Genomic DNA, 26541 nt, shown 5'->3' with positions numbered 1-26541 from the left:
TTTAAACACCTAATGTTATGGTGTGAATTTGTTATAAATTTGAGATTCCAGAATTGTATATGTCGACCAGGAGAAAATTGTAAACTTTTTTGAAAAAAAACTTAAAGGGTGTAAAGAGTAGGCCAAAATTTTTAGTAACAAAACTTGCTATTCCATTTTCATAAAAATTAGGGACTGTTTTTAGAGTGTAGATTCAAAATCTGAGCTTGGTTTTGGTACAAACTAACATTTTCCTAACATTCAAAATTTGGTATTTTAAAAACTCTTTGAAATTGTACCAAGCATAATACTTTTTGCACATTGATTTTCATAGAAATTAGGAATAACCTGTTTTTTTGAGGATGTGAAATCCAAAACCCAAGCTTTTTTTATGGCACAAAGTAACAATTTCTTCCAAAATCACTATTTTGTATAATTTTAGACATTGTTAGAAAGCTTAATAATTGAATATTTTGATGGTTTATTTATTTTTTTCTATTGTTCTGCTATGAACTGGAGATACCTAGGGACTAAAATCATTTATTTTTCTTGATCAGGACCAGAGACATAAAATAAGATGTGTTTTACATATCAGCTTTCTGATTTTTTGATTCAGATTCACCGAAAAAGTTTCAAAATCCATGAGACACATGTGAGATCCTCTCCTTGAAATGTGTGACAGCAGGGTTGAGTTTATATCTAGGAATTCCAAATTAATATAAAATTTCTATCAAATTTATTTATCAGGCTAAAAAGCTTTGGAGATATTGTTACTAATAACAATATGAGTTATGAAGTAAGGTCTAGACCTTACTTTATAACTCGCAGATATATAAAAAATCTAGTTCTGATGAGGTGAAGATATTAGATATGTAACTTCTGAAGGTTCATTTCATTTAGTAAATATATTTAGTACCTATAGTATTTGTCAAAGTTAGCAAAAAGCTGTTAGCAAGTACTTGTAATTAATGGAAATGAATACATGTTAACATGTATTTGGCAATAAATTAACAATAATAATAAAAAAAATTTCACCTGGAATTTATTTGACATAAGCAAGGAATTCAATTCTTCTAAGAGAACAGTTGCAATCTGTGTACCCTGAAGTGATGAAAACATTCTTAACAACGCAGGCTTACATTTTGTTTTTACTTTATGATTAACAAGACACATAACAAGAGCTCGGTATACTGGTCCACCATTCCCAGAATCAACCAATCCAATTGAATCTTCCATTAGAATCTTCTCACATAATGTTACAATTTGGCAAAGAGCTGTGGAAACAAAGTATTTATTTAATTATTTTTTAGTGGTATTCACAAGAGTCCATACATAAATTGGATACTGCTCAGTCAAAGATGCAATATAAATAAATAATAACGCAACCATAGACAGTGTGATTATTTAACCTAAATAGACCCTCATGGTCATTTGCTTACTAATCATGAACAACTACTAACCATTAATTAAATCTGTACCACTACAACCCTTGAAGAGTCAGGTGTGCAGTACTTTGTATGGAAGTACTGTTACAACATAAATGGTTGTGCAAAGTGGTAATATGGTCAGAATCATGCTCGACCACAAGATATTTACCCCACTTAATGAGGATAGGTGGATCCCGGAGGGCTCCTGAACCTAACAGGGCTGACTCACGGCTACAGTGAAACAGAAAATAATTATCTGCCTCAGCTGGATTCGAATCCGGGTCCTAAGAGTAAATAGCACAGTGCCTTGACATTGAGCAATCCATTCCCAACTACTAAATATATTGATCCAAATAAAAGTTTTAGTTTAATTATAGCTAAACCATGAATATAAAGAACAGGTAATGACATTTTTTCATTGTTAATAAAATCTAAATGGATGAATTCATATTCTGGTACTTTTCAGGTCAGTGTTTTCAAGACAGAAATCATTATAACAATAGATTTTTCATAATAACATGTACATATAATAGATAGAGCAACTAAAATTAACGTTAAAAAAATGAAAAATTGCATGGACTTCATAAACAAAGCTTATTACCATCACATGATGTTTGTGTCAGAAATCGCTCAGAAATAAAAACTTGTTTTTCCATATCCAATATTATGCTATAAAGAAAAGACAGTTTCGAATCCAATGGATTATATGAAGATATTTTTAAGAGAAGGCAAGCGGCATATAAACCTTCTGTCACAACTGGTACCTAAAAATAAATATCGTTTAAAAAGGTTCACAAAATATGAATGAAAAAATTATAAGAAGTAAGTCAGGAAATAACTGATAATTCAAAAATAAGTAATCATTCGTTCATCATCATAATCATACATACTATATAAAAGCAGAGAAAATGTTTTCAATCATTCCAATAAATGAGGGGGTTGCAAACAAAAGCATTGAGAAAATGACTAAGATGAAGGGTGTCATGTACTCCACAATATGTTGCTAGCAGGTGAAGAGGCTATAAAAAGGATTAATTATAGAGCTTCGTGTAGTAGGCTCAGGGTATCAGGCAAGATGTAGTATTAAAGTAATACCTTTGTGAGGGATAGAAACAAATGATAGGAATGATTCAATTAAGACAATGTTTTAATGGAGACAATTTTTTTTTTTAAGGCCGGAACTTTGCTAGAGTAATTTTAATAATACTACAAATATAACTAACAATAGTTAGTTACTAAGGAGAAGATAAAGGCATAGAATAGGACAGGGAAACAGTAACAGTAAACAGCAAAAGTAACTTATCACTGCATTTCCCAGAGCTTTGCAATGGGATTTTTATTTTGTGGCAGATCCATGGAATATATTTAATCTAAATTAAGTTAGTACCCATTAGGATAACCAGCCTTTTCCCCCTTACTTCTCTAGTCAGAGTACAAAAATATGTCAAATTCCAATAAATAAACAATTATAACTAATAACCAATTGTTTTAACTCTGAAAGGCATTCTACTCTAGACTAATACTAATAATATAGTATAAAAATAATAATATACAATAAATATTTATTACCTGAGATGATTGAGACACTGACTTTTCTATACTTTTCATGAGAATAGGTATAAATTGTAAAAGTGAACTGGCCGTTCCAGATTGGCAACAGGCAGACATAACACCAATATAAGCAGTTCTCACAGCAGAAGTTGATGTTTTCAAGCTAAATCCCTTTTCCAACCCAGTAAGGACGCAACTGGGAACTTCAGTAATAAATTTATTACACCAAAGAGACATCATCTCCAGACAATGAACCAAGGTTTTTTCATGAACTGTAGAAGAAAAAAAAAATTAAAATCTACATAAATTTAGTTATATATAACACAACAAATACTCATATTAAATAATTGTAAAATAATGACATTCATTTCAAAGCCATTTCAAGATGGAAGAAAAGCTTTTCAAACCTAATTTAATCAAATTAGAATAAGTCAAGAAAATAAGGGAGAGGGAACCAGTAAGGTCCTTACAACAAAATGAAGGAAATTACCAAGTAAAATAGAGAAGAGTAAGGAACAAGTTATACCGGACATTTATACTCAAGGAAATACTAAACAAAATACATGGAAAATATAACCATTATTATAGAACTATTAATGTGAATATTGAACTATGAATATTATAGAAGTACTATTCATTGTTTTCATTCAAAGACATCTACGATTAACAGGACCAAAACTGTCTATGAAGATCCATGAATATCTCAATGAAATTGGTGGGAATGAGGACATACAATCCTAAATTCTGAGTACAGATATAAGAAGTATTTGAAGCCTTTAAAGTTGAAATTGACTAAAGACAAAGAAATAATCTCTTACCAACGTTGTTTAAATTTCAATCTATCAACTATACAACCCATGAATCAAAGCCACCTGAATTATCCTAGGCCATGTGTCTCTTTCCTGTCCAATGATCATTCAATTCCTAACTCCAAGTAGTTTCCGGGAATCAAAGTCTTCCCTTATGCCTGGACTCATGAATTTCATTAAACAGAATTGTCATTGGAATAAAATCTTCATTTTTCCTCGTTACATGTCCGCCATAATCTAAGTTAAACAAATTTTGGAATATTTTGTTTCTTGAAAAGGGTATACAATTCTTGATTTGTGCAACATCACACTTGAACCTCCATGATTCCACCATAGAATGAACAGAGGATCTTTTCATAAATTAGGAAAACCGATTCACTGCACTTGCTCAGTATTTATGTCACAGAAATATAGCTTAGTACTGGAGAGGGAGGATGTAGGTAACTACGAAGGAGAATATAAGACATAAAAACATCTGCAAGACTTACCAGTATGAGGCCTGATTTATCTGGTGATATCGTTTTCTACATCTACCTGACACCCAAGATATGCAAATTAAGAAAGTCAACAAATTATACAAATTGATTCAATTTTTCCTCCCCAATTCGGACTTCCTCGCTCAGGAATGTTTGTTCTCCTGATATAAAACACTTTATTTCGTTCTCGTTCGTCATACTAGACCTGTTTTCCTGCCAGTGTCAGCAGGGACAAGGAATAAGTAAGAGGCAGCCTGAAATGGTCATCCCGTATCAATATCACTGGCATATCCAAGCGGGCCCTGTTAGATATTCTGCCATCTGTTTTAATTTTTTCCAGACGATTTTCTCTAGGCTAATGATAAAATGCTGTTTATATTGGCTCATTAAAAATAAAATAGAATCAAATCACAAGAAAATGGAGTGGCCCATATCGGAATGAAACAGAAGATTCTTGTGAGAAACTCACAGACTCAGATAAACAATGTAAAGAATATCTGCATACAAATAAATGAAGATAAGACAAATGGATGAAATAAAACCAAAAAACACAACTGATATACAAGGTTAGCAAAAATGAGAGAATATTCCTGATAGCAGGCAAATTTTACTAATTCAGCTCAACAATAACTACAATAAGTGCCTAACTTAATCAGAATAGTCAACCTACAAGACCCCAAGCAATGTCAGGAAGCTGGTGATATAGTTTTTATGAAAGTTGTTTATTTCCTTCATAATGCTATACATCAACTGGCCTGATCCCTCTTCTGTGGTGGAAAAAAAGACAATAAACCTTAAAGTTTTATAAATTTTATATTCTGTAGACAGTCTTTATAACATGATTGTAGAAAGGCTATGTTTTTTTATACTTACTTAAGAGTAAAAAACTACTACATTGACAATTTGTTGTTATAAAATTTTTACTATGTTCTTTTCTAAATCCTTGATTCAACTTACTAATACAATACTCATCTTTTTAATTAATGTGAAGGTGATAGCAAATAATTATTGATGATAAAATAGTTTTTTTTACAAAAAAATGAGGGTAAAAAACGGAGTCCAGTCCCCATCATCTTTGTGTAAACTTTAAAAATCTAATCTATAATACTTGTACAATGGGTTCACTAAATCTTGGGAAGACTCTGAAGGGACAGATCTATCACCATCTGTCCCTTCAGAGTTACCCAACAATTGTTTAAATATTGATCTTCATTTAAACCACAATCACAAAAAGATCAAAAATAGCCTTACCTATTTTTATGATAAAACAAATGTACCTAATCTATTGCTCCAACTCCTGTAACTCTTTCCGTGGTATAATAGGAAAATGTTTTACCATGAAGATCATTGATCAATCTGTCAGACTCCTCTCTCCCGATGAAAGTAGATCAAAAAAACAGACAAGCACTAACATGGTCACGAATAAAATTACAGACTCTTCTAGAGATCTAACCAAGTATTCGCTTGCTTATACTATATATTGCCCTTTGTGTCTTTAGTTTCTCAGCTGACATTTTGGAATTAAGATGCATATCAGGACTGCTCTACATAATCATAAATGTGAGAAGTTGGTAAGGGGCCATATGTAAAACAAAACCATATGGACAAATGGAATAAACAGAGAAATTAATGTAATGAATTAGGAATCAATAGCCCATGGTAGACCAAGATGGATCAAGTTAATTTAGTAAAAAAATTTAAAGGCCTTAAAACCAGTGGAAAACATGAGATATAAATAAAAGTTTTAATTGAACTATATGTGCAATAAGTAATAAAGATATAAATAAAATATATTAAACAGAGAAGAATGAATACCTTCAGTTTCCAAAATTTTAATAAAATGCTTAGAGGCTTTTTCAGCCAATGGTTGAATACTGCTTCCTGTAACAGCATTATAACTAAAATTTCCAATGCCCTGAAAGATACAAAATAATAAATAAACAATGATATATTATTTTGAATAACAATGATATATTACTATGAAAAACAATAATATATTATTTCAATATATAGAAAAATATTATTAAACTATACCTGCAGTATAGATATTTTGTGATCTGCAACTGTAAGTTTTCCTTGAGAACCATTAAATATCTGGAATAAGTAATCCAATAATGAAGATAAAGCATCCGGATCACTGCACTGTAGCGCTAGATTTTTACATGCGATAGCTGCTTGATTTCTTATATCTTCATCATTACAGTATAAGCTTGCTAAAAATAACATTAATTAAACAACTTAGCAAGATTTTTGTTGTAATTATATAAGAATGGTACCATGAAACTCAGCATTTTATTTGTATTTCAGTTCTTTTTAAAAAGAATAGCTATTAGTAGGTCTATTGAAATAATTTTAATTTTGAAAGATAAAGGATAAAAAATGACGAGGAAAGTAATTTAACTTATAATTTGATCAATAGAACATCCAAAAAATTTCATTGTATTTATTCAACATACTACTCATTTTTACGAGCCAAATAATATTAATCAATACTGCCAATTTTTCAAAATGATGAAATAGCCCTGAGAAAGACCTGATCTTTCAAGGGTGACATGACATATTTCAGTAATGGCTGGTAGAATAACAGTAATGTTTAAAAATACTTATTAGTCAATTAATTTTTATTCCTCCATATTTTTTCGTGAATATTATTTTCAAAATGGGGAGTCAATTTATATTCAGGTCAACCTAATCAAAAATACTCAGCGTTAAGGAGTAAAGCTGCACCAGTTAGTTACTTAGCCAGCAGCTTTGATGGGAAACTCAGTGCAATTCTTTTGGCTCTTGACTTCTCTGGATGTGCTAATGCTGAAAATTGTGCAAGAGCCATAATTCTTATTGACACACAAGCTGCCATTGTCAGTTTATACATCAACAAGCTCTCTTGAAGTTTTCGAAGGAAGAGAGCTTCTCATCAAGGGGTCAACCGTACCAACATGATACTGTAGTGAGTTCTTTTGCATGTGCTAATCTGGGAAAATTAACGGGCCTAGCCAAAGAAGGACCCAGAGGCCTATGCCTTACTTTCTGACTAGTTTATTATGGCTAAGTCTTATCAATGCATCCCTGAGACTTAAGTTGCAGCAAATTTACCAACAGTCTGCCAAAGGGGAATAGTAGGCTGCTCTTACAGTCCAGGCAGCAGCATACCACCAGATCTTCCCCACCATGTGTGGGTTGCTGCCAAGGTATCACCGGCAATGATCACTTGGGTGCTCTTCTTCATAGAATTCGAGTGAGAGAGGATCCTCCCTTTTTCTTTGTATACCCAATAGCCTCTTGTATGACTGCTTTCCCTCAAGGAGATAAGATAAAACGTTAAAGATAACAAAACCAAGTCGCTAAAATTGGCAATACTTTATTGGGTTGCCAGAAGTCTTAAGGCAGAAGTTTGATGGCCCTGCGACATAGGGAGGAGGAAAAAAGAAAAGAAAAAAATCAAATAATATTTAGAATGTATAAATAAATATAAATATTAATTATAAAAAGAGGAATATTTTGTCTTAAATACAATCAAACCATATATGTTGAGATTATGTTTATAATATGGCTGCATACCTGATATTGTTTTACCAATAGTCATAGCATATTGGCTAAGATCAAGAGAAAGACTTCCCAAAATTCTACCTACTACATGGAGAGCTAATTCTGGGTTTCTTAGCATAGACTTTTGTAATGAGGGTAAAAGAGTATCAGAGAAATCAACATGAGAGGCAAGATGAAAAACTGGACGACAAGATTGAACAACATATGGCTCAATTGGAGTTTTGCTCATTATTACCACTTTGACAATGAGATCAAGAGTCTTAGCCTGAAAAACAAGTGAAAAATTGAATTACAAGCACAAATATTCTATAAATAACTTTAAAAATATAAAATGAATAATAACATTGAATTTTAAAAACAAAAATACCTTATGATTTGTTATATCAATTGATTTTTTATCACATAAATATTTTATGAAGAAGGAAACAAGAACAATGGAATGTGTTGTTTCAGGTAAAGACAAAATTTCTTTCTCATAAAATGATAAAACTGAAGGGTTTGAATTCCAAAGTGTCACAAGAATATGATTAGCCTTCAATATTTTTCTAAAATAATAATAAAATAAAATAATAGTGGATGAAATAATAAATAGAAAAACAATTTTACAAAAATTATCATATACTTGTTGAGACTCACTTCTTGTGACCAGATCCCAATATAGATGAATATAATAATGATTGTCCATTTAAGATAGTCGCAAATTCCTGTTTAAACTCATCTTTACATTTATTTATGGCATTAGAAACCAATAATGTTGACCATGACAAAGCATGTAGGCTGGATTGGGCAGTACTTTTCCTATAAAAATATTATAAATAAGTTACATCGGTTACCAAACAGTACTAATAAAAATTGACAAGAACCATACGTAGCCACAATGTTTGCATTATACGTCGCTGCCTCAAATATGACTGGGCAGAGGTATTTAAAAGTCCAATGAGGATGGGCAATGGCCAATGATTTAACAAAGGTACGAACATAGCTCTGAGATACTGCATCACTGTACCTTGGAAGTGTCAACTGTAATACTTTGCAAATACCTCTGGCAATATTTTCACTAAAAGCTGAAAATAAAAAAGTAATTATTACACTCCTTAGAATGTCTTATAATAATCAAGTAAACAAAGTGGCCTAACATTATAATAGATCAAAATAAAAAAACACCGGCAAAGGGTAAACTAACCTGAATTTGTCAAAATAGATTTCAAGCTCTCAAAAACAGCTTTCCTTTCATTTCTACTTCCACTTTGAATCTTTAGTGGCAGATCTTTTAAAACTCGACTTAACTAAAAACAACATACAATTAGTATTGAACAGAAACCGATTTTAAATTCCACGTGACATTTACAAACCTCTTCGTTGCAAGCCATTTTTTAAAAGTGTTATGCTTTTCTTTATTGTAGCGCTTGATGTTTACTTTGAAAATATTATTTCACAATGTCATTATTACCATCTTAGACCGACGTCAAGTATAACACGTTAGGTTAACAAAGACCATTGAGTCCACATACAGTAGTTTAACTAAAACCCTTTCAACTCACTCCAAAGAAGTTAATGTGATCTGCTATGCATCATTAATAAAACCACCTGAGGATTTCCGGTTGATTAGATTCCTACTTTTTATTAATTTAATATATAAATATTATTCTTAAACTGGTTGCTCTATGATAATTCAGCATAAACTTCTTGTGAAGTAAAATCATACACTGTTGATACTAATACTTACAAAATAAATCTTAATATTTTTGTTTCTTTCCAATTGTCGTAGCTTTCACAATGTCCACGAAAAAAGATGGACTAATATACTCTTTCAAACTATAATATTCTACCATACGCATAAAAATATTTATTCATATATGAAGATTGTTGATTGTTGATTGACTGACGAAGCCCTGCAACGTGGGGCGAAACGTTGGCTCAATAAAATAGTATAATTCTACTATTTGAGTTTTTTTTTTACCGCACCCGGACCATATTCCATTCATTTATTCATATACAATGGGAATATTGATGTTACAGTGAATGTTGTATTAGCAAAGAATATTCCTAAAAACAAACGAAGTATAGAAATAAAAATCTTAAATTCGTGAATACTTTAACTATCTCCTTTAACAATTTGACCAATTAGTGGTCTTTAGGAAAGGATCTGCATAGCGTTATCACAAAAAGGGGTTTTGCAACTTTTGAAAAGGACTCTAGTAGATATTTTGCGATTTTCGGACAAAACTAGTCTTCAATTGTAATTTTGGCAGACTACATAATCATTTAAAAACATAGTTAGCTTACTTGACATCAGATTTGGCTAAAGTAGCTCTACCATCTAACATTTATTGCTCGAGCATCTTAAATTAAATTGTTAAAAATCAGAAACGATCTGTAAAGGGAACGGATTGGAAAAAAAAAATACGAAAGTAGAAAGGAACCAGTACTATGGAACAGGGTGGCAGGAATTGGTCATTACAAGCTAGGATTTGCTGTTTCCGTGAGAAAGGTAGCAACGAGCGGAGGGCTAGCCGGGTCCGATCGAGCACCACAAACTGGATCTGATGATTGATTTATTACGCTTTCGGATTGAAAGATCGCCTTTAACAGCACGGAGGCAGTTCGATACAGGTTTCAAATATCACAAAATGCCTATCTTAGCTTGATAATTCTACTGCGGATATTAAGTGGCGTGATCCCAACTCCTGAATTGGGATCGCAAAGAAAGTTTATTGTTTAACGACGACCAATTTGTAGTGGTTTTGTTATATATGTGGGTGTCGCTTCTATCTGTGCTATTCATACAGTTGAGGAGCCCAGGCAGGCTTCGCTCAACGAGAGGCGGTGGTGTTTGAATCTGTTAAGGTATCACTTTAGTATTCTGGTGTCAGAAGTAGTACCGTTTTGAATCTGATCTGGTGCTGTTTACATTTATATGTCCAATACCCGTTTTTGGTCTCTATCGCCGTGTATAAAACGTCACAAAATAAAAAAGAACATTTGTTTCTAGCAGACTTTGTTTAAATAATCTAGAAACTAAGTCTCGCTAAATATTAAAAATAAAACCATACTTATCAGAATTATAGGAAAAAATCATAGTCTGTTTTTAATTTTTTATTTATTCCTGGGTTGGATATATCTTTTGTACAAAGTACTAAAAATATTACCCACATAAAAAATACGTAGTTATTTTCTGATGAATAATGACACAGTTCTCATTTACCATATTTATTTTTAAATCGAATACATTCAAAAGAAATAGATCCTTTTCAGTAAACACTATTTAATCAAAATGTTCTTAATTTGTAGTTAAAATGTTTCTCTTGGCATATTTGCAATACCTCCTTGTATTATATTTTGTGAAACGAGATTGCCCGCCAATATATGTCAAATTAGAAGTTGATAAGTACGATTGGAACTAATGTAATATTCCTGTTGGAATAATGGCAGTTGCTATTTTGAAATGTGTAGATCCTTCAGAATACTTTCTAGTAAATAGTTTAAGTATTTGTCCATTATTATTTTGATATTGTTGTTAAAGTGAACTAATGTGTCATTTTAAGTGTTTTAACTTATTTTTCATGTCCTGAGTTTCTCTTTGAAATTTTATGGTGATAGCAATTTTGGAATTTTTATATATTTATTTAATACACTAAATCAATTTCATGAAGAATGGTTATTTGTTTAGTGACTAGTCAAGGTGAATTATATATTGTTTAGTAAGCTACTGTTCCTTTCATATCTTCCAATGTTCAATAAAGCTATGAGGATTTAGTGGAAATGCCTATTTCTTAGAATACAAAGTGATTTGTCATTTGTTCAATTAAATATTGGTTTAGTTTGATAATGTCAAAATTCCTTATTACTTTTAATTTTTTTTTTCAAAAATCTTTTATTTTTAATAAATTTATTACAAATTAATGTTAGATTCCGTTTTCTAACACTACTCATTTTTGAATTTATTATTTCTTTCAGACCAAAAGCTTGGTATTAGAAGAAAACATTCCACAGATTCTTGGAAAGGCTCTTGAAATAGATAATGTTTCATCTGATAACGGATTGTTTGATGTGGATTCGCCAGAAATTTGTCATCAACATGCCTTTTTAATTTATAACAATAGAAAAGTAAGAACATTAACAATGAGCTGAATGTGTTGATATATTTATGAATGGTTAATGTATGTATGAGGATTTTAGGAATATAACATTTACTTAGATTATGTAGAAGATTGACCAAGTTTTTCTAAATTTGAAGGTGGTCGGGGGTTCAGTCAAAAAGAAACAAAAATTAATCAAGAAATATTATAGTTAATAGTTAGCAACTTGTTAACTATTTCTTGTTCCTTTTTGATCACACTCCCAACCAATTCCTTCATATATTTAGATTACTTGTACTTGTTCAATACTTGAACGTAATATTCCAAATTTCTCTTCATAAGGAATAAAACAACTGGGTTGAATGCATTCAATTGAAATTAAACTTTGTAGAAAATATTTTGTGAATTGCGATTGAGTTAAACTAAAATTGACCTAACTTATCTTGAGAGAAACAATACCTGAATACCCCACAATAATTTTAGTTGGCTAGTTGATGTGCTCATGGTAGTAAAATTCCTTACAACTTTAATTTTTGTCTTGAATAACAAATTATTCCACTCTCCCAGGCCTGGTCCAGCTTTGGCAGATAATTATTTATTCTTATTTTGTATTATTATTGTTTATTCAAATATTTTATAATTACATCGGCTGTGGATCGACTCCTGTATCATAACCAGCCAATGTAAACTGGGTATTCTTAACTTGGAGAAAACCTGGTAGTTGAGTGTGGCCCTAACCTTATCGTCTCTCTTTACAAGCTTGGTCCAGAAACAGTACTTCTTTACTGAGTACTAAACTCAAGACCCTGCATTGGTTGTATATTATTTATACACATATCTTTTTTTAGTATGCTTCATTGTTACTCTCATAATGGTGACCGTTATTCCCATTGTGAATATAATTTCAGTGAAGATATTTGGTTTAGAATTGCAATGGTAAAAGATTCATTGTTTTCCACTATGAGAATATCTCTTTTTTTTATTAAACTAAGTCTTTTTGTTTTTCTTTTGTGATTTTTTTATGTTTGTATGATTTACTATGTTTTTATATTATACAATCTCATGACTATGTTTATCTCCTATTTTTTCTCCTTTCTTGCCTCTCGTCAATATGGATTTTGGTAGAGGTAGCATATGCCATCTCTACCAATGAATAGTTTTGATCTTAAATTCTCTGATCTTTTATCTTCCATTCAACTGTTTCCTTCCATCACTACACAAATACTCCTTAGTATAAGTAGTTTTGCTTACTGAACACCTGAGAGAAATCTTTCTCTGTGATAACATATATTACAATTTCCCTCAGCAGTTTAGTCCTTATTGCCTCAATTATTGTGACATTTGTGAAAAAAAAATTAATATTGGCAATAGTTGCAGTTCGTAATGATCGAGATATTTTCTAGAAAATATTAAATTATAGAATAAATAAATATCTTTAAACTAGTTTGTATATGGCACGAAATTAATGTTGCACATTATTAATTCTAGTTTTTCAATTCAGTTTTTCATAGGAGACACAAGTATCAATGGTACTTATTTGAATGAATTTAAACTTGACAAAAATATCAAGTATACAGTAATATCTGGTGATGTAATCCAACTTGGAAGTGAATCATTTTCTATGGCAGGTAAATGGAAAAGTTAAAAAAAAAAAGACTCCTTAATTATGCATATTATCTGTTTACTCTTAAAGTTTTATTTTTCTTTACAGGGAAATTCAAACCAATTACTTTTTCAGTTAAGTTTTTTACATCAGAAGAGGCTAATTTCTTTAAAGTGTAATGATCCATGTATCATATCTAAAATTTACTGTTGCATTTTAACTTTTTGGTGTTTCTCTTGATAATTTTTTTTTTTTTACAGGATTTCACTCAAAAAGTTCTATGGTGCACCTTTACAATTGTACAAGGAAAATCCGAGCTCTGAATGTTCTTTATCTTTACTGCATAAATCAATCATTAATAGGTTTGAAGGTATTATAACTTTAAATAATTGTTGTATATATAATTTGATTTGATGTGTTCCTTAATTATGGAGGTGCCCACAGTAGCCATGTGGGCTATGGTACTTGCAATAGTTAATCATATTTGAACAATGTTGAGTGTGGTGAGTTCATTGATGATCAAGCGTGGTCAGTACATTCATGGTCGAACCTTTCCTATACTAGAATAATTTAATGCTTAAATTACCTATGGTTTTTATTAATTTATAATTACTGTTTAATATTAATATTTCCATTTTTTAAGCAGAAATATTTTAACAAATCTTTCTAGCTCTGGTAAAAATTAATTTACTCTGAGATAATTTTAAACAGTTGATTTTAAAATATTTTTAAACCATCCCATTTTCTGTTTTCAGCTTTAAAAATATTAGATGAAATTGGTAACACAAAGTTTTTGACTGAAAAACAGATTCACTGGATTTTAAGCAAGTTTAGAGAAAAAGGTTTACAGGATATAATCAAGCTGGTACTATATATTTATGATTATAAATTTAATTTTTCTTAATATATTTAATAGCATGCTTAGAAAAGCAAGCAAAGAACCACAACTGGGGAAAATATATTTAATTAAGTTAATAGTCAAAACAGAATATATGTATTGAGTTACTGAATTTTATTCATTTATATAGGAAAGAAAGAGGTAATTACTAAAGTTTCTATTTTCTAGAAAACCTTATTTCAAAGTTTATTTCCTTGATATGCTCACAATATTGCTTTTAACTGATTGCTTTGAATGGTTTACCCCAAATTTGATGATAGTGTTAGGTAGGTTCAAAAACAAATTGTAAAAATATTTAAACATATGAAAACCACTTTTACTGGGCAAATAGGGGAAAGATTGAAATAAAAATAGTTTTTATAAATGTATTGTTTAACCAAAGATATTTTGAAGACAATAAAAATATATAAACATGAATCACTGACTGTTTCATAAGGTTGACTGATATAATACTAACTTTAAAAAAATAATAGAAGGGAAGGTTATAAATATGAAATATATAGCTTGCACATTGAAATATTATGCTCAATCATAAAAGAAATTTAAATTTTGAGTTTTTTACCAAGATACATGTTAAACATACAATACATGTTGTTTATACATTCCTAAGTCTATATAGTCAAGTTTTGTTTATGCTCTATGTCCTTGTATATATGAACAGCCTAACCCAAAAACAAAAAGTTATACAAAACTGAAATTACATATTTAAGGTAGCTATGTTATATTATACTATATTATACACTATATGCCTGGGATGTAACAGCAATCTTTCCTCTAATATCAAGCTCCTGGAAATGTCACTTTATATTGATTTCACAAATTTTTTGAAAAGGCTCTAACAGTTTTGATTTAACTTATAATATCATTGTACCATTAAATGGTCTTTAGTATCACCTGGGTCTTATTCTCATTGAAATAAACCAACACAGCTTAAATGCCGAATTTTCAAAATGGCTTCCTCCAATGTGCACTTAATTTTGTTTATTTAAAATAATCATCCATCTCTTATATTTTAATTAGTTACTTTTAAAAAATGGAATAGTATAAATAGTAAAAGAATTTGATTATGTGAAGGAGAAAGAGAAATTTTTACTAAATTGAAAACAAATTTCTTGTGATAAGAGTAATAATCTAGATGTATAATAACTAACTCATAAAGTTATACAATGTGATGGAGAGGAAGGAAAAACACAAAAATAAACTGAATTATAAATAAATGTTTTTGTGTTTCCATAGTTGTTGAATAGTTGTGAGTATTTACTTTCACCCTGATATGTACACAGCTTTGTTATATTTTGTTAAATTTTTATAACAACAGAAAGATAAAAGTTTTTGTATATAATTATTGTTTTCCCTGGTCCTACGGCTTTTTTTTTTTAATTATTAATTAAAAATATTGATAATTTTAAAAGAAAAGGTGTATGTGTACGTATGTAGGGGGCTAAGTGAAAGTTTTGTGATGCGCGCACCACACTAGATTTTTTATTTTCACTTTGGTATATATATATCAAATAGTTTTTAACATTAAAAATGGACTTTTCAATTATTTGAATTGATATTTTTCCTGTTTAATTTTAAAAATTTTATTTTCTATAGTACATTCCTCTTTTTTTACTGTGTTTTGGGACTCCTCTTTTTTATGCTACTCATTTTTAGCATGTTGATAAAACATGTTTTTCACTGCTTGTTCAGTGCAGTGCTACTTCCTGACTTATTATTACCAACTAAACGTTAATTTTCCTTCAATCTAAAAATGTATTTACTTTTTTTCCTTTATGGATACATTTTAAAATAAATACTAATATAATGATGAGAAGATAGTTCACCTTGAATAATATATTTGAGGAGAAGATGGTTGGGGGTGTGGTCAGGGAATAACACAAATAAGTTTAAAAACTTGTAAGTTTTTCTCATAATATTATTATATTCCTTTGTATCTCTGGTACTTATAGCTACTAGTCTAATGGTTATTGGATATTTATGAAATTTTTGTTTGTAATTATAATGAAAAGTATTAATTCTATTGAAGCTGACCTTGTTTATTTTCCATTACTTAGAAATCCAATAAGTTTTGACAATTTACATACATAAGAAAATCCTGGTTCAGAAGTGCCTTTCTTCATTAACACAATATTTTTATAAATCATAATGTACTTATTTGTATAAATATTGTTACTGAATCATTTGAGGAACATCACATTTCCAAAGCTGAATCCCCATCCAAATTTAATGGTTAGGCCAATCATATCCATTCCAAATAGAATCCTAAATGAAAATATTAAAATACAAAAAAATATGAATATGAGTTGCAGTAATGTCATAGGACATTAATATTGCTATTATTTGTTGTTACATATAGTTATTAAGCTCTGTGTTGAATCCATATTGAGCTTTTACAATTACAATTTATAAGATTTTACAATGTTTTAGATTCTAGGGACATCAAATTCCTACCTGGAAGAATCTAATCTACAAAGTGTGGACCATATTTCACATTTTATGCTTAGTATAGCATGCTGTAGAAATTATGTTATGAAAAAATGGTTTCTTGATCAGGAAAAGAAATTATTGTTCCTTAGGTGGAAGTTCTTATCTAAACCAGAAAAGCATGAAATTATTTCAGAATTTTTTTATGACTTAAAGAAGGTGAGCTTTAATTTAAATATTGCATGTTGAATTTAACTGTGAGTATTATACCTTTATTTTGAACGGGAAAAAAGTCCTTTTTTTTTTTTTTTAATTTTTGAGAGTTTAATTAAATCAGTTTTTTGAAAATTGGCACATATCCGCTTATGTTTGTATACAAATAATATGGATAAAAATTTGTTTAAGGTAACAAAACATGAAAGAATGGAAGTTGCTAATCGATCCAATGGATTAGTTGTTCCCTCTGGAGAGTATTATAAAGTATTTTTTACAAATGTTTCTGAGTTAATGGCTAGTAGAGGTATTTATATGAAACATGGATGCTGTTATGTGAGTTTAGAAGATATGATTCATGTAATTATTTCAGATTTCTCAACGCATCTAAAATTTAATTTGGAGGTATGTATATCAAGTAACTTCTTGAATGTTTTATACCATTATAAACTTTAAAAAAATTTAAGCTAGAAAAAATTAACAACATAATTTAGATATTTAATGCATCCAACACTATATCATAAAATTAATATGGTGAAATCACAATGTCTACCTTATATAAAATTTAACCAATTCTTTTTTAAGTGATACAAATTACCTTTAATAATTTGGTACTCACCAAATGTTATTATTATAAAACTGTTATCAAAAAAGAGAGAATTTATAATGGCTCATCACAATGTGTTAATATAAACGTACTAAACAACAAAAGTCCTCTAATCCCACTTTGAACTGTGAAGCAACAAAAGCGGACATTACATATGAAATGGTCCAATGCTAAATCCATTAAACGATCAAAACTCAGGTTGTTTGACAGATTATTATTGGTTAACTCTGATTTAAGGCTACCAATGGTGGTAGTAAGTGGACTGAAGTTGTTCAATACTGTGGTTAACGTTGAAGACTCATTGAAGAGGTCCTGCTCATCTTTGATTTGTATTGCCACAGTAGTAAAGTGAATTTTTTTGTGATTTAAGTTGTAAAACTAATCATTCCAATATCTTTTATAATTTATCAAGAATTTATTTATTTCATGTTCCTTGTTATTGTTTTAATCATTCATGATAAATTATTTATTTTTTTTACCAATTTTCAGATTATAAAAAAGAATCTCAATAAAGTGTGGAATGATGAACGAATCACATCAATTATTTTATATGTTGAAAAAGAAGTGCAGTTTGAACGGTTTTTGTTTGGAAGAAGTAATAGTTCTATATTGCTGAAAGAAATTGATTCTGTTAGTGTGTTTATATTTTAAGTCATATCATATTACTTTTATATACATTACATTTGGGATAATATTTATTGTAGCTGGCTGAACAGTCTTTTCCTTTGTGTATGAGTGAACTGCATTACCATTTGAAAACAAAGAATCATTTAAAGAATGGTGGACGCTTTCAGTATGGACTGTTTCTAAAAGGAATAGGTCTTTCATTACAAGATTCTCTGACATTTTGGCGTCACTATTTTACAAAAAAAATGTCATTCAGTGAGGTATTAAAAAATTCATGGAAAAAAATTAACGGAAAAAAAAAAAAGTAAATTTATTTCTACTTAATACTTCTGCATTATCTTTCAGTTTGTGAAGTATTATAACTACCATATTTTTCATCTATATGGTGCCATAGGAAAAAAAGCTGATTACCCTCCTCAAAGTTGTAAAAAAATAATGGAGGCAATGCCCACATTTTCTGAATATCATGGCTGTCCCTATAAAATTTCTGATGAAGAAAATATTCAATTTATATTGCAAAGGCACAGTTTAAATGATGAAGGTAAGAAAATTAATTCTTGCTGCTTGAAATTTACTTAGTTCTTTAAGCTAATTTATCACTTTGAAAGAAGAACACCCTTTGGTTATAAGAATGGGATATAGCACAAAATATATTGTTAGTAAAATTATGGTGTTTGTGCCTGAAAAATAATTTGTGTTTTTATATTAATGTTAACCAACCTTTGTGGAATTTGATTGTTGTCAAGTTGTAGAGGAAATAATTGGGGACTATTTGTCCAGATTAAAAGGACCAATTGAACTATTGACAATGAAATATATTGACTATTGACAAATATTCTCCCTTCAGCAAATATTAGAAAATAAAAGCTTTTAACCAAAATAAGAAGTAAATGAGTTGTCTATCTGATGTGATATAAAAACTCCCCTCATCCTTCTGAAGCAAGGCACTTCCTGCTGCAGAAAGCCTGGATATTGTTAAGCATTTCAGCTAGTTATTTATATAATTAGAATTTTTTATATTAACTCACAACAGCAAATCAAAAATGGATTAAACCAAAGAAGGAATTAGAGATACCCACATTGTTGAAACTATTGTCTGTAAGAATGAATTTTGGAAATAGAATTTTATTATCTTAAACAATCTAAGGAAAATCGTAGACAATTACAAGCTGAGTCCATTTGATGCTTAGTCCATGTTGATTCAAGGAGTAAGTGGCCAGTAAAATGATCTCTGAGGAATTTTTCTGAAATATTATATATTCTCTCTTTTTCTATGTATTTCTTTATTTCTTAAACTTAAATGAATCAGTTGTAGATATCTGTTCTAATAGTATCGTTAGTTTTAGAGCAATTTTCAAAAGTCTATGTTGCTTCAATTGTATGACAGTATCAAATATACTGATTTTTTTCTGACTAGAAAAGGGTGTTTAGACGGGTTCTGTCGATATGAAGAAGTAGATTGAGATATCCTCTAACAGACTGCACTTGCAGGAGTTGTCTCTAAGATGCTGGAATGAGTAGATCTTTGGTGATGTGAGTGTATGTCAGCAACCTCCATCAGTAACTCGAAAATGCAATGCTTCTTGGATCAGCCAGCAGTATTCAACTAAGTTCTGGGTGAAACTAAAAAAAATTTGCTACAGAGACTTTTAATATAAGTCAAGGGGCCTAAAAAGAAGTCATGTCACATGCAATGGTTTCTATATGGCTTGAGTGGTTGAAGATGGCTGGGAGGATGCTGAAGACGATATGGCTCTTGGATACCTTAAACAAGCCAAAATGATGAAAATTTAGAGTCTTACTGTTAGGTTAGTTGTCTTTTGAAGGATTGAGTCCTCCCAGAGGTTATAAAAATTTGGGTTCTTCACTATGAAAATGCATCATCTCAAATGTCTTTGCGGTCACTCGCCGCCTCAGAAATTTTGACTAAATTCAATGTGGTTAAACTGCCGAAGCCACCAACTAGGTTCCTGTGACTTCCTTTTGTTTCCCCGAATTTCCTGAAAGGGAAGAGATTCAACTCAATTCTTCTTGTTTAGGTAGTTCGACGGGGTGCCTTAAAGGTCCTCCATTTGAAGAATTCTAGGGCTCTATGAAAAATGGAAGAAAAAATAAATAAATAAAATGCTGGAAGTGGTGTCTAGGTGCTGAAGGGTCTTATACTGAAAATATTTAGTTCACTGTAAATGTTCAATAAATTTTTGATTATGAGACCTGCCTTGAAACTTTATAAACAATCTATGTAAATGGTAATGTTTTCCTGCCTCACTACTATAGGTAAGGAAAATATATATTCATACAGGGAATAAAAAAAAAAATTATGTCCTCAGAATTGAAAATTTTCTCTTAAACTTTACGTTTTAAGCATCAATGAACCAATTTGGCTCAGTGTTTGTGTGTAGGCCTGTAAAATTTGTCCTGACATATTTAATCAAACTGCCTATCTGATTTTTATGAAATTTCGATAATTTTAAAGGTTAGTATCTATTTAGTTGGTCCTATTTCAATTTCATCAGATTATATCAACTATGCATGCATAAACATATTTTTCTCGACCTGTATTTTTCAAATTTGGCCTGAATTTATGAGTCTAATAATTTCATAAGATTTTATTTACTACTTTAGCTTAGCCATGTGAACAATTCCTTTCTGGAAACACCTATATTTCATCACTGACTAATACTACAAATCACTGGCCATGAAATCCTTCTACTTTCCTATATAATAAAAATTTTCAGGAAAAAAAATTAATATCCAGAAAAAGTATTTTTCACAGAAGAAAAGAGGGGATGAAAAATAAAATAAAATATTGTAATGAGGAAACTAAACTGACCTATGTACTAGGTAGACAATTTTTATATACTTATTTGTTAATGCTATACATAAACCATACTTCAGCATTTCTCCTGTGTGATCGACCCAAAGCCACTGATTTGGAGGCTTAAATATTCCTTGTTCATCCATTTATGATTATTAAAGGTATAACAAGTAATAATAAAATAAGTGATATAAAATAATTTGCTATCAATTTTCATATTATTATGAAGTTTCTAAAACTGTTTTAGAGTAAAATTTTCAATTTACAGAGGTAAAATGTATCTTGAATAAAATGAAGAATGACACACCACAGTTAGCATGCAGCAAATATTTTGAGATAAAGCATGGTTCTTCTTTGAAGGAAATTGTTTTTCACCCAAATCATTATTATGAAGAGAGTAGAGCTTTAATCAATTTAAAAATTAGGAACAATCAATCTCAACTAAAGGTCTCGAAATTTCCGGGTAAACCATGTAGTATCTTTGATATATGTGAAGGATGTTATATTTGTAGTAATGATAACCGCTATTTATTGTAGGAACGTCTCAAGATATCTGCATTCAAAGTTGTACAGCTAAGAAAAGAAGTTGCAGTAGCATAGATGATTGGTAACTGAAATATTGAAATTTATTTTTATGTATTTTTTAAATAAATTATTTTTGTACATCTTTAATTTTTTTTTCTTTCACTTTTTATCGCCTTGGTGCTGTTGGGTGTGGAATTATTACTAATTTGATGTAAAAGGGCACCAGGAGGTTATCCTTAGGAGGTACCTAATGCTGTGAGAGTATCCTCACACACTATGTCTGTATATGTATATTTGGACAGGAAGATATTTTACTAAAAATAGTAGTTTAGTGTCATCAATTGCACATCTGTGTTGGGACAGAATGGGTTCTGTTGTCAGATATTATTTTTTATGTTTATTCCAAGATACCACATTATTTCTTATACAAATCCAACTTCCTCTGCTATAACTGAACAATGCTCAACTTTTATTGCCATTTACGAAATTTAGATAAATATAATCTAAGAAGGTGACAGCCACTTTGTATGAAAATCTAACTTCTTTATGTAATAATAGCAGTCAAAGCAACGTAAAAAAGTTTAAATGAATAATTTTCAAAAATAAGTAGTAGTAGTCTTTCATCTTTCACACTTAATTGTCAAGGTATGAATTTGATTTTATCGGTTTTTCAAAGAGATATTTAGGTTGAGGTGGAGGGTGAGGAAATATTTAGAGGTAGGGTGCATACCTCTGTGTAGCAGATAAAGTCCATACAACTAATCGAAAATATAGATTTATATAAAATAGTATCAATAAATTAAATTTTGTATACAATTTATTTTTTAATTAATTAAATATAAATAAAAACACTTATATGTAATATACAAAACTTCTTTAGAAGACAAAATTGTTTTCACTTTCTAGGGGTGGGATGTGCTCATGGCAGGATCTACTAGTGTTTTGGTCAAAAACTATTACCTACAGCACTATGAGAACGTATATATTTTTTTAATATATTCATATGTAAGTTATTAACTGTATTATTTCAAATTATATAGATGGTCGGAAGTTCGGTAAAAAAAGAAACAGAAATAGTAAATAACTATTTAATTGCCGACGTTTTGCCCCACCTTGTAGAGCTTCATCAGGGCTTTACCAGTTAAAAAATTTCGAAGACAAATTTTTTCTTGTTTTCCTATCTTTTACTTAGGTTCTTATTTCCCATTAATGTATCTAATGTTAGTTACTTCTGTAGTGTTATTTATATTATATAAGGAATGGGAGAGTACTGTTCGTTTGACGTACATGATTCTCTTAACTTCACACAGATAAGCATTGCACAATCTGTTTTCATTCGGCTGCCAATAGTCACGTCTAATTTGGTCTCTGATACTATCTTCAATAGCTTTGAAAGAATAATTACTTTCCACTTCCTCTAACTAAAGCTCTTCTATTCAAATGAAAATACATCCAAACTTCAAACCGAGGATGATCACTATATGGGCAGCCGTTTTAGTACTTCATTCTTCTCCATTTTCTAATTACCGCATTATTTTAACCACCTCCAACCCTTAACAAAAATAGACAAATAAATTGATTACACTATTTGTTGTAGTAAGGAACCATTTTCGTAACACTGGGGTACCAAAAAAACTATGTGCGAGGTGTTATAACAAATAATAAATACTATACTACTTCATATATATGCAAATACATACATATTTGTTTACTTTTCTTTAGCTGTTACGATCACAAAGCAATATTTGCCTATAAATTACCTGCTATCTTATAAAAAAAATTCTATTTAGAAACTTCATCGTAGATTGTAGATTTCGAAAATGGTGACAAAAGTTGCTAAATCTTCATATAAAGTAGAGTAATTGGTTTTTTTTTTTGGGGGGGGGGACTTTTCTTGGAAAACCCTTTTTAAAAACGATATTTCGACAACGGATTAAGAGAGGAAGGTGAGATTGGTGGAACTACATTTTTGTTATACTAACCCCTCATTAAACAAGACAAGCCGAATGAATCTGTAGAAAACTGTAAAGAGGAAGATTTAGAATCAAATTCTGATATTTGCAAAAATCTTGACGGTTTTATAAAAATAATGAACCTTTGTAAATCGACGAAGATATAAATTAAGCTCTCCCCTCTCCTCTTAAATTGGCTTTGAGGTTTTATGTTTCAAGGTACGTATAATCCAGAAATTTGATATTAAAAAATCTGTATATCCGTTTAATGCCATGTGTGACTTTTCTTTGAAAATATCGGGCCGATTTTTCAGAGTCGGCTCCAAAATTATAGGCGTCTGCGATTATCCTTCTTGGAACTCATCATTTCCGTCAAGTCTGTAATTTCGCTTCAGAAGTGATATGGTATTACTATCTCAACATATTTCAAAAAAATTCCATCAAAAACAAACATACTGAGCATTGGACTTAATTTTAGGTTGTTATTTTCAATCAAGAATTTTCTTACGATATAATAAAATAATTTATTTTTAATAATAAATGATTGTGTAATAATTTGCAATGACATGCTAGGCTTAAATGACGATTCAGCCAACTTTACGGACTACTTAGCAGGACTTCTAATTTCTCAATAGGAAACAAACTACTAATTTATAAGACCATCCTCAGATCTATCTGGACCTACGGACTTGAACTTTGGGGAACAGCTAAACCTTTTAGAATCAAATGTATCCAATTCTTTCAGTTCAAAATCCTTGGAACCATAGTCAACGCACCCGATTACGTTTCAGAACACTATACCATGACCTTCATATACCTTTTGTCCTTGACCTCATATCAACCAAATTTTCAAAATAAACCTCCAATTAAATTCCATATAAACCTCTCTAATCATCCTAATCCTTCGGTCCAATCCTTATCCAGTTCCACTCATCCTTACAATCCACCTCGAAGGTTGAAACGGTAGTGGCCAAGAGACTTTTTGTAAAATAAAAATCAACAATTGAAGTTCTGGCAATGGCCAGATGCTCCGCTCATTCAGAATGATTGTGGCTTTAGTGCACTTGCTCAGCCTTCACTGGCTCATTACCGGTGACGCGGTGAGAGGACTCATTAACGTTTTTCCTAATCCTAATTTTTTTTTTTTGGTAGGATGTTGGATGAGACTTTAGCATAAGTTTAGTTATCTAGCGAAGTAAATGCTATATAAAAATATATTTTAATTATGATATATGACATTCTTTAAATTAGAATATCCAAACTTGTTCTGTTATATAAAATATTATATTGATTGCTAAAAGTAATAAAAATGTTAAAATATAAATTAAAAACTGAGTGAAAATCACATAAATAGAGTGAGCAATTGCTATATAAAATCTACAGACAACAAAGTTCATTTTAAAAATAAACTCATAATTAGTGTATTAGTATAATTAGCATTAGTAAAAGAATTATAAACTCATTCGTATTGACATGAAATAATCATTTAAAGTAAAATTGGAACTGAGCAGATAAACTAATCCTTCGCCGTCAGTCATAGGAATTTACTTGTCTACTAAAAATTAAAATAATTCAAGATACTAATAAGTAATAAAGAATACAGATATAAAACATATATTTTAGAATTTAACTGAATAAGTGCTTTGATTACATTATTCAGGAAATATAACTATTGAAGAATATAAAAACATTTAGATGGAGTGTACTTTAAGGAATTATGAACTAAAAATTTGCAAAAGGCTAATGATAAATTTCTTTGGCTTTATGGCTTGTTAGTAAGTTAAAAATGATAATTGAAAATTTTGCTAAAATACAATCCATTATATTTTATCTATTAACATAGATAAAGTTAACACCTTTTGATTAAAGTAAAAAAAAAAAGCTTGTAGCTAGAGGCGTGACGGAAGAGTATAGGAAGCGTACGAGCTGATCACTGGCTACTTTCTGTTTCAGTTAAGATTACAATGACGAACATTCCTATTAACCTCGCCTCCGAATATACCCACTTGTTGAAGGCCGTTCTTGCTCCTTGTGGGAATGTTCAAAAATAACATTTCTGAAAACCAAGTTTTGATTAATTGGAAGATCTTCATACATAAATTAATCTTATCTGTTGTAATTTACTTACGTTTACAATAAATTTTTATTATAACTAATCTTGGTACACTCTAGAAAAATTATCACTCCATAACAAATGTTTTATTGTATAAAAAGGGAATAAGAAATATTTGTAAACTTAGACAACTTAACTTGTGCTAAAGCCACCACTTAAATTCCACCATCATACCTCAATTTAAGACTTATTAATTAGGTAAAATGGTAAAGAGCAGCCTATGATATCGAGAGCTTCCTGCCATAAGGATGTATCCTGAATGAAATTTATAGCTTAAAAATTAAAAATAACAGCTCATCAGAATTTGTTTCTAGATCATAGAAATCGAAGAGATATTAAAACAAGGTCCCAAGATGATTAGCTTTGCCTAATCTGCATTGTTAAGTATATAACCGATTGTGCGTCATCTGTGAATAGCCTCCGATTGACCTACTGCTGGATAAACGCAACCGCATTTATCTACAAAGACAGAAAGAGAAGTGAAAGTATATTCTTCGAAGATGGCAGGGATGGTTAGATGCCTGATCTGGAAGATGTACTTCTTATCATCTTATTCCTGACGTGGCATATTGTTGTTGCGGAAACCTGGAAAGGTTGACCATTATCTCGTCCTAATATTTTCTTGGCATGGTTGATATGAAATGAAATTGACATGAAAATGCTTCAGGACGTTGTCAAATAATTAATCTGCTTGTCCCGTGTAGATGAATAATTGGAACGTGTATTATTCTAATGTCTATGGTTTTTAGGATAAAAGGGAGGGCTAGGCATGATCCTTAGACAGAAGTCAAAGCAAGTAGCTGTGATGATGATTAAAGAGGAGAGTTGGGATGCTGTTGTGGACTACGCACCACAAGTAGGCAGAAAGCTCGGAATTTAGGAGCGAGAAAG

The 26541-nt window shown here is 30.4% G+C and overlaps 2 protein-coding genes across 5 annotated transcripts in view; one reads left to right on the top strand and one right to left on the bottom strand.

The window, feature by feature from the left end:
• Nucleotides 1–9299, bottom strand: part of LOC106685155 (stalled ribosome sensor GCN1) — a 42590-nt gene extending 33291 nt beyond the window's left edge. The window contains exons 1-11 of the mRNA XM_014427690.2: nt 9141–9299; nt 8972–9074; nt 8657–8852; nt 8425–8586; nt 8156–8333; nt 7801–8053; nt 6277–6455; nt 6058–6157; nt 2976–3229; nt 2008–2170; nt 1015–1253 (exon numbers count right to left, since the gene is read on the bottom strand). Of these exons, the coding sequence (XP_014283176.1) occupies nt 1015–1253; nt 2008–2170; nt 2976–3229; nt 6058–6157; nt 6277–6455; nt 7801–8053; nt 8156–8333; nt 8425–8586; nt 8657–8852; nt 8972–9074; nt 9141–9158 (1845 nt within the window). The 5' untranslated portion in view covers nt 9159–9299. The remainder of the gene's footprint in view (nt 1–1014; nt 1254–2007; nt 2171–2975; nt 3230–6057; nt 6158–6276; nt 6456–7800; nt 8054–8155; nt 8334–8424; nt 8587–8656; nt 8853–8971; nt 9075–9140) is intronic.
• Nucleotides 9300–11128: 1829 nt separating this feature from the next.
• LOC106685170 (uncharacterized) lies at nt 11129–21732 on the top strand. Of its 4 annotated transcripts, none has more exons than XR_010844775.1 (13): nt 11129–11261; nt 11746–11895; nt 13369–13495; nt 13579–13645; nt 13731–13840; nt 14226–14335; nt 16799–17014; nt 17201–17413; nt 18105–18245; nt 18320–18502; nt 18588–18783; nt 20981–21221; nt 21329–21450. XR_010844775.1 is itself a non-coding variant. In XM_014427720.2 (13 exons), the coding sequence occupies exons 1-13, from the start codon at nt 11214–11216 to the stop codon at nt 21669–21671; spliced, it is 1830 nt and encodes a 609-aa protein (XP_014283206.1). In that variant the 5' UTR covers nt 11129–11213; the 3' UTR covers nt 21672–21732. The 4 variants fall into 4 exon arrangements, 2 of the variants coding, with proteins under 2 accessions (XP_014283206.1, XP_014283207.1); XR_010844776.1 differs by having other exon boundaries at nt 21308–21357; XM_014427720.2 differs by lacking the exon at nt 20981–21221 and adding an exon at nt 21598–21732 and having other exon boundaries at nt 21329–21523.
• Nucleotides 21733–26541: the final 4809 nt, after the last annotated feature.

Source organism: Halyomorpha halys, unplaced genomic scaffold, assembly GCF_000696795.3.
Source record: "Halyomorpha halys isolate HHAL.00 unplaced genomic scaffold, Hhal_1.1 Scaffold664.1, whole genome shotgun sequence".
Taxonomy (NCBI): Eukaryota; Metazoa; Arthropoda; class Insecta; order Hemiptera; family Pentatomidae; genus Halyomorpha; species Halyomorpha halys.
This window is presented reverse-complemented; position numbering and strand designations above follow the sequence as displayed.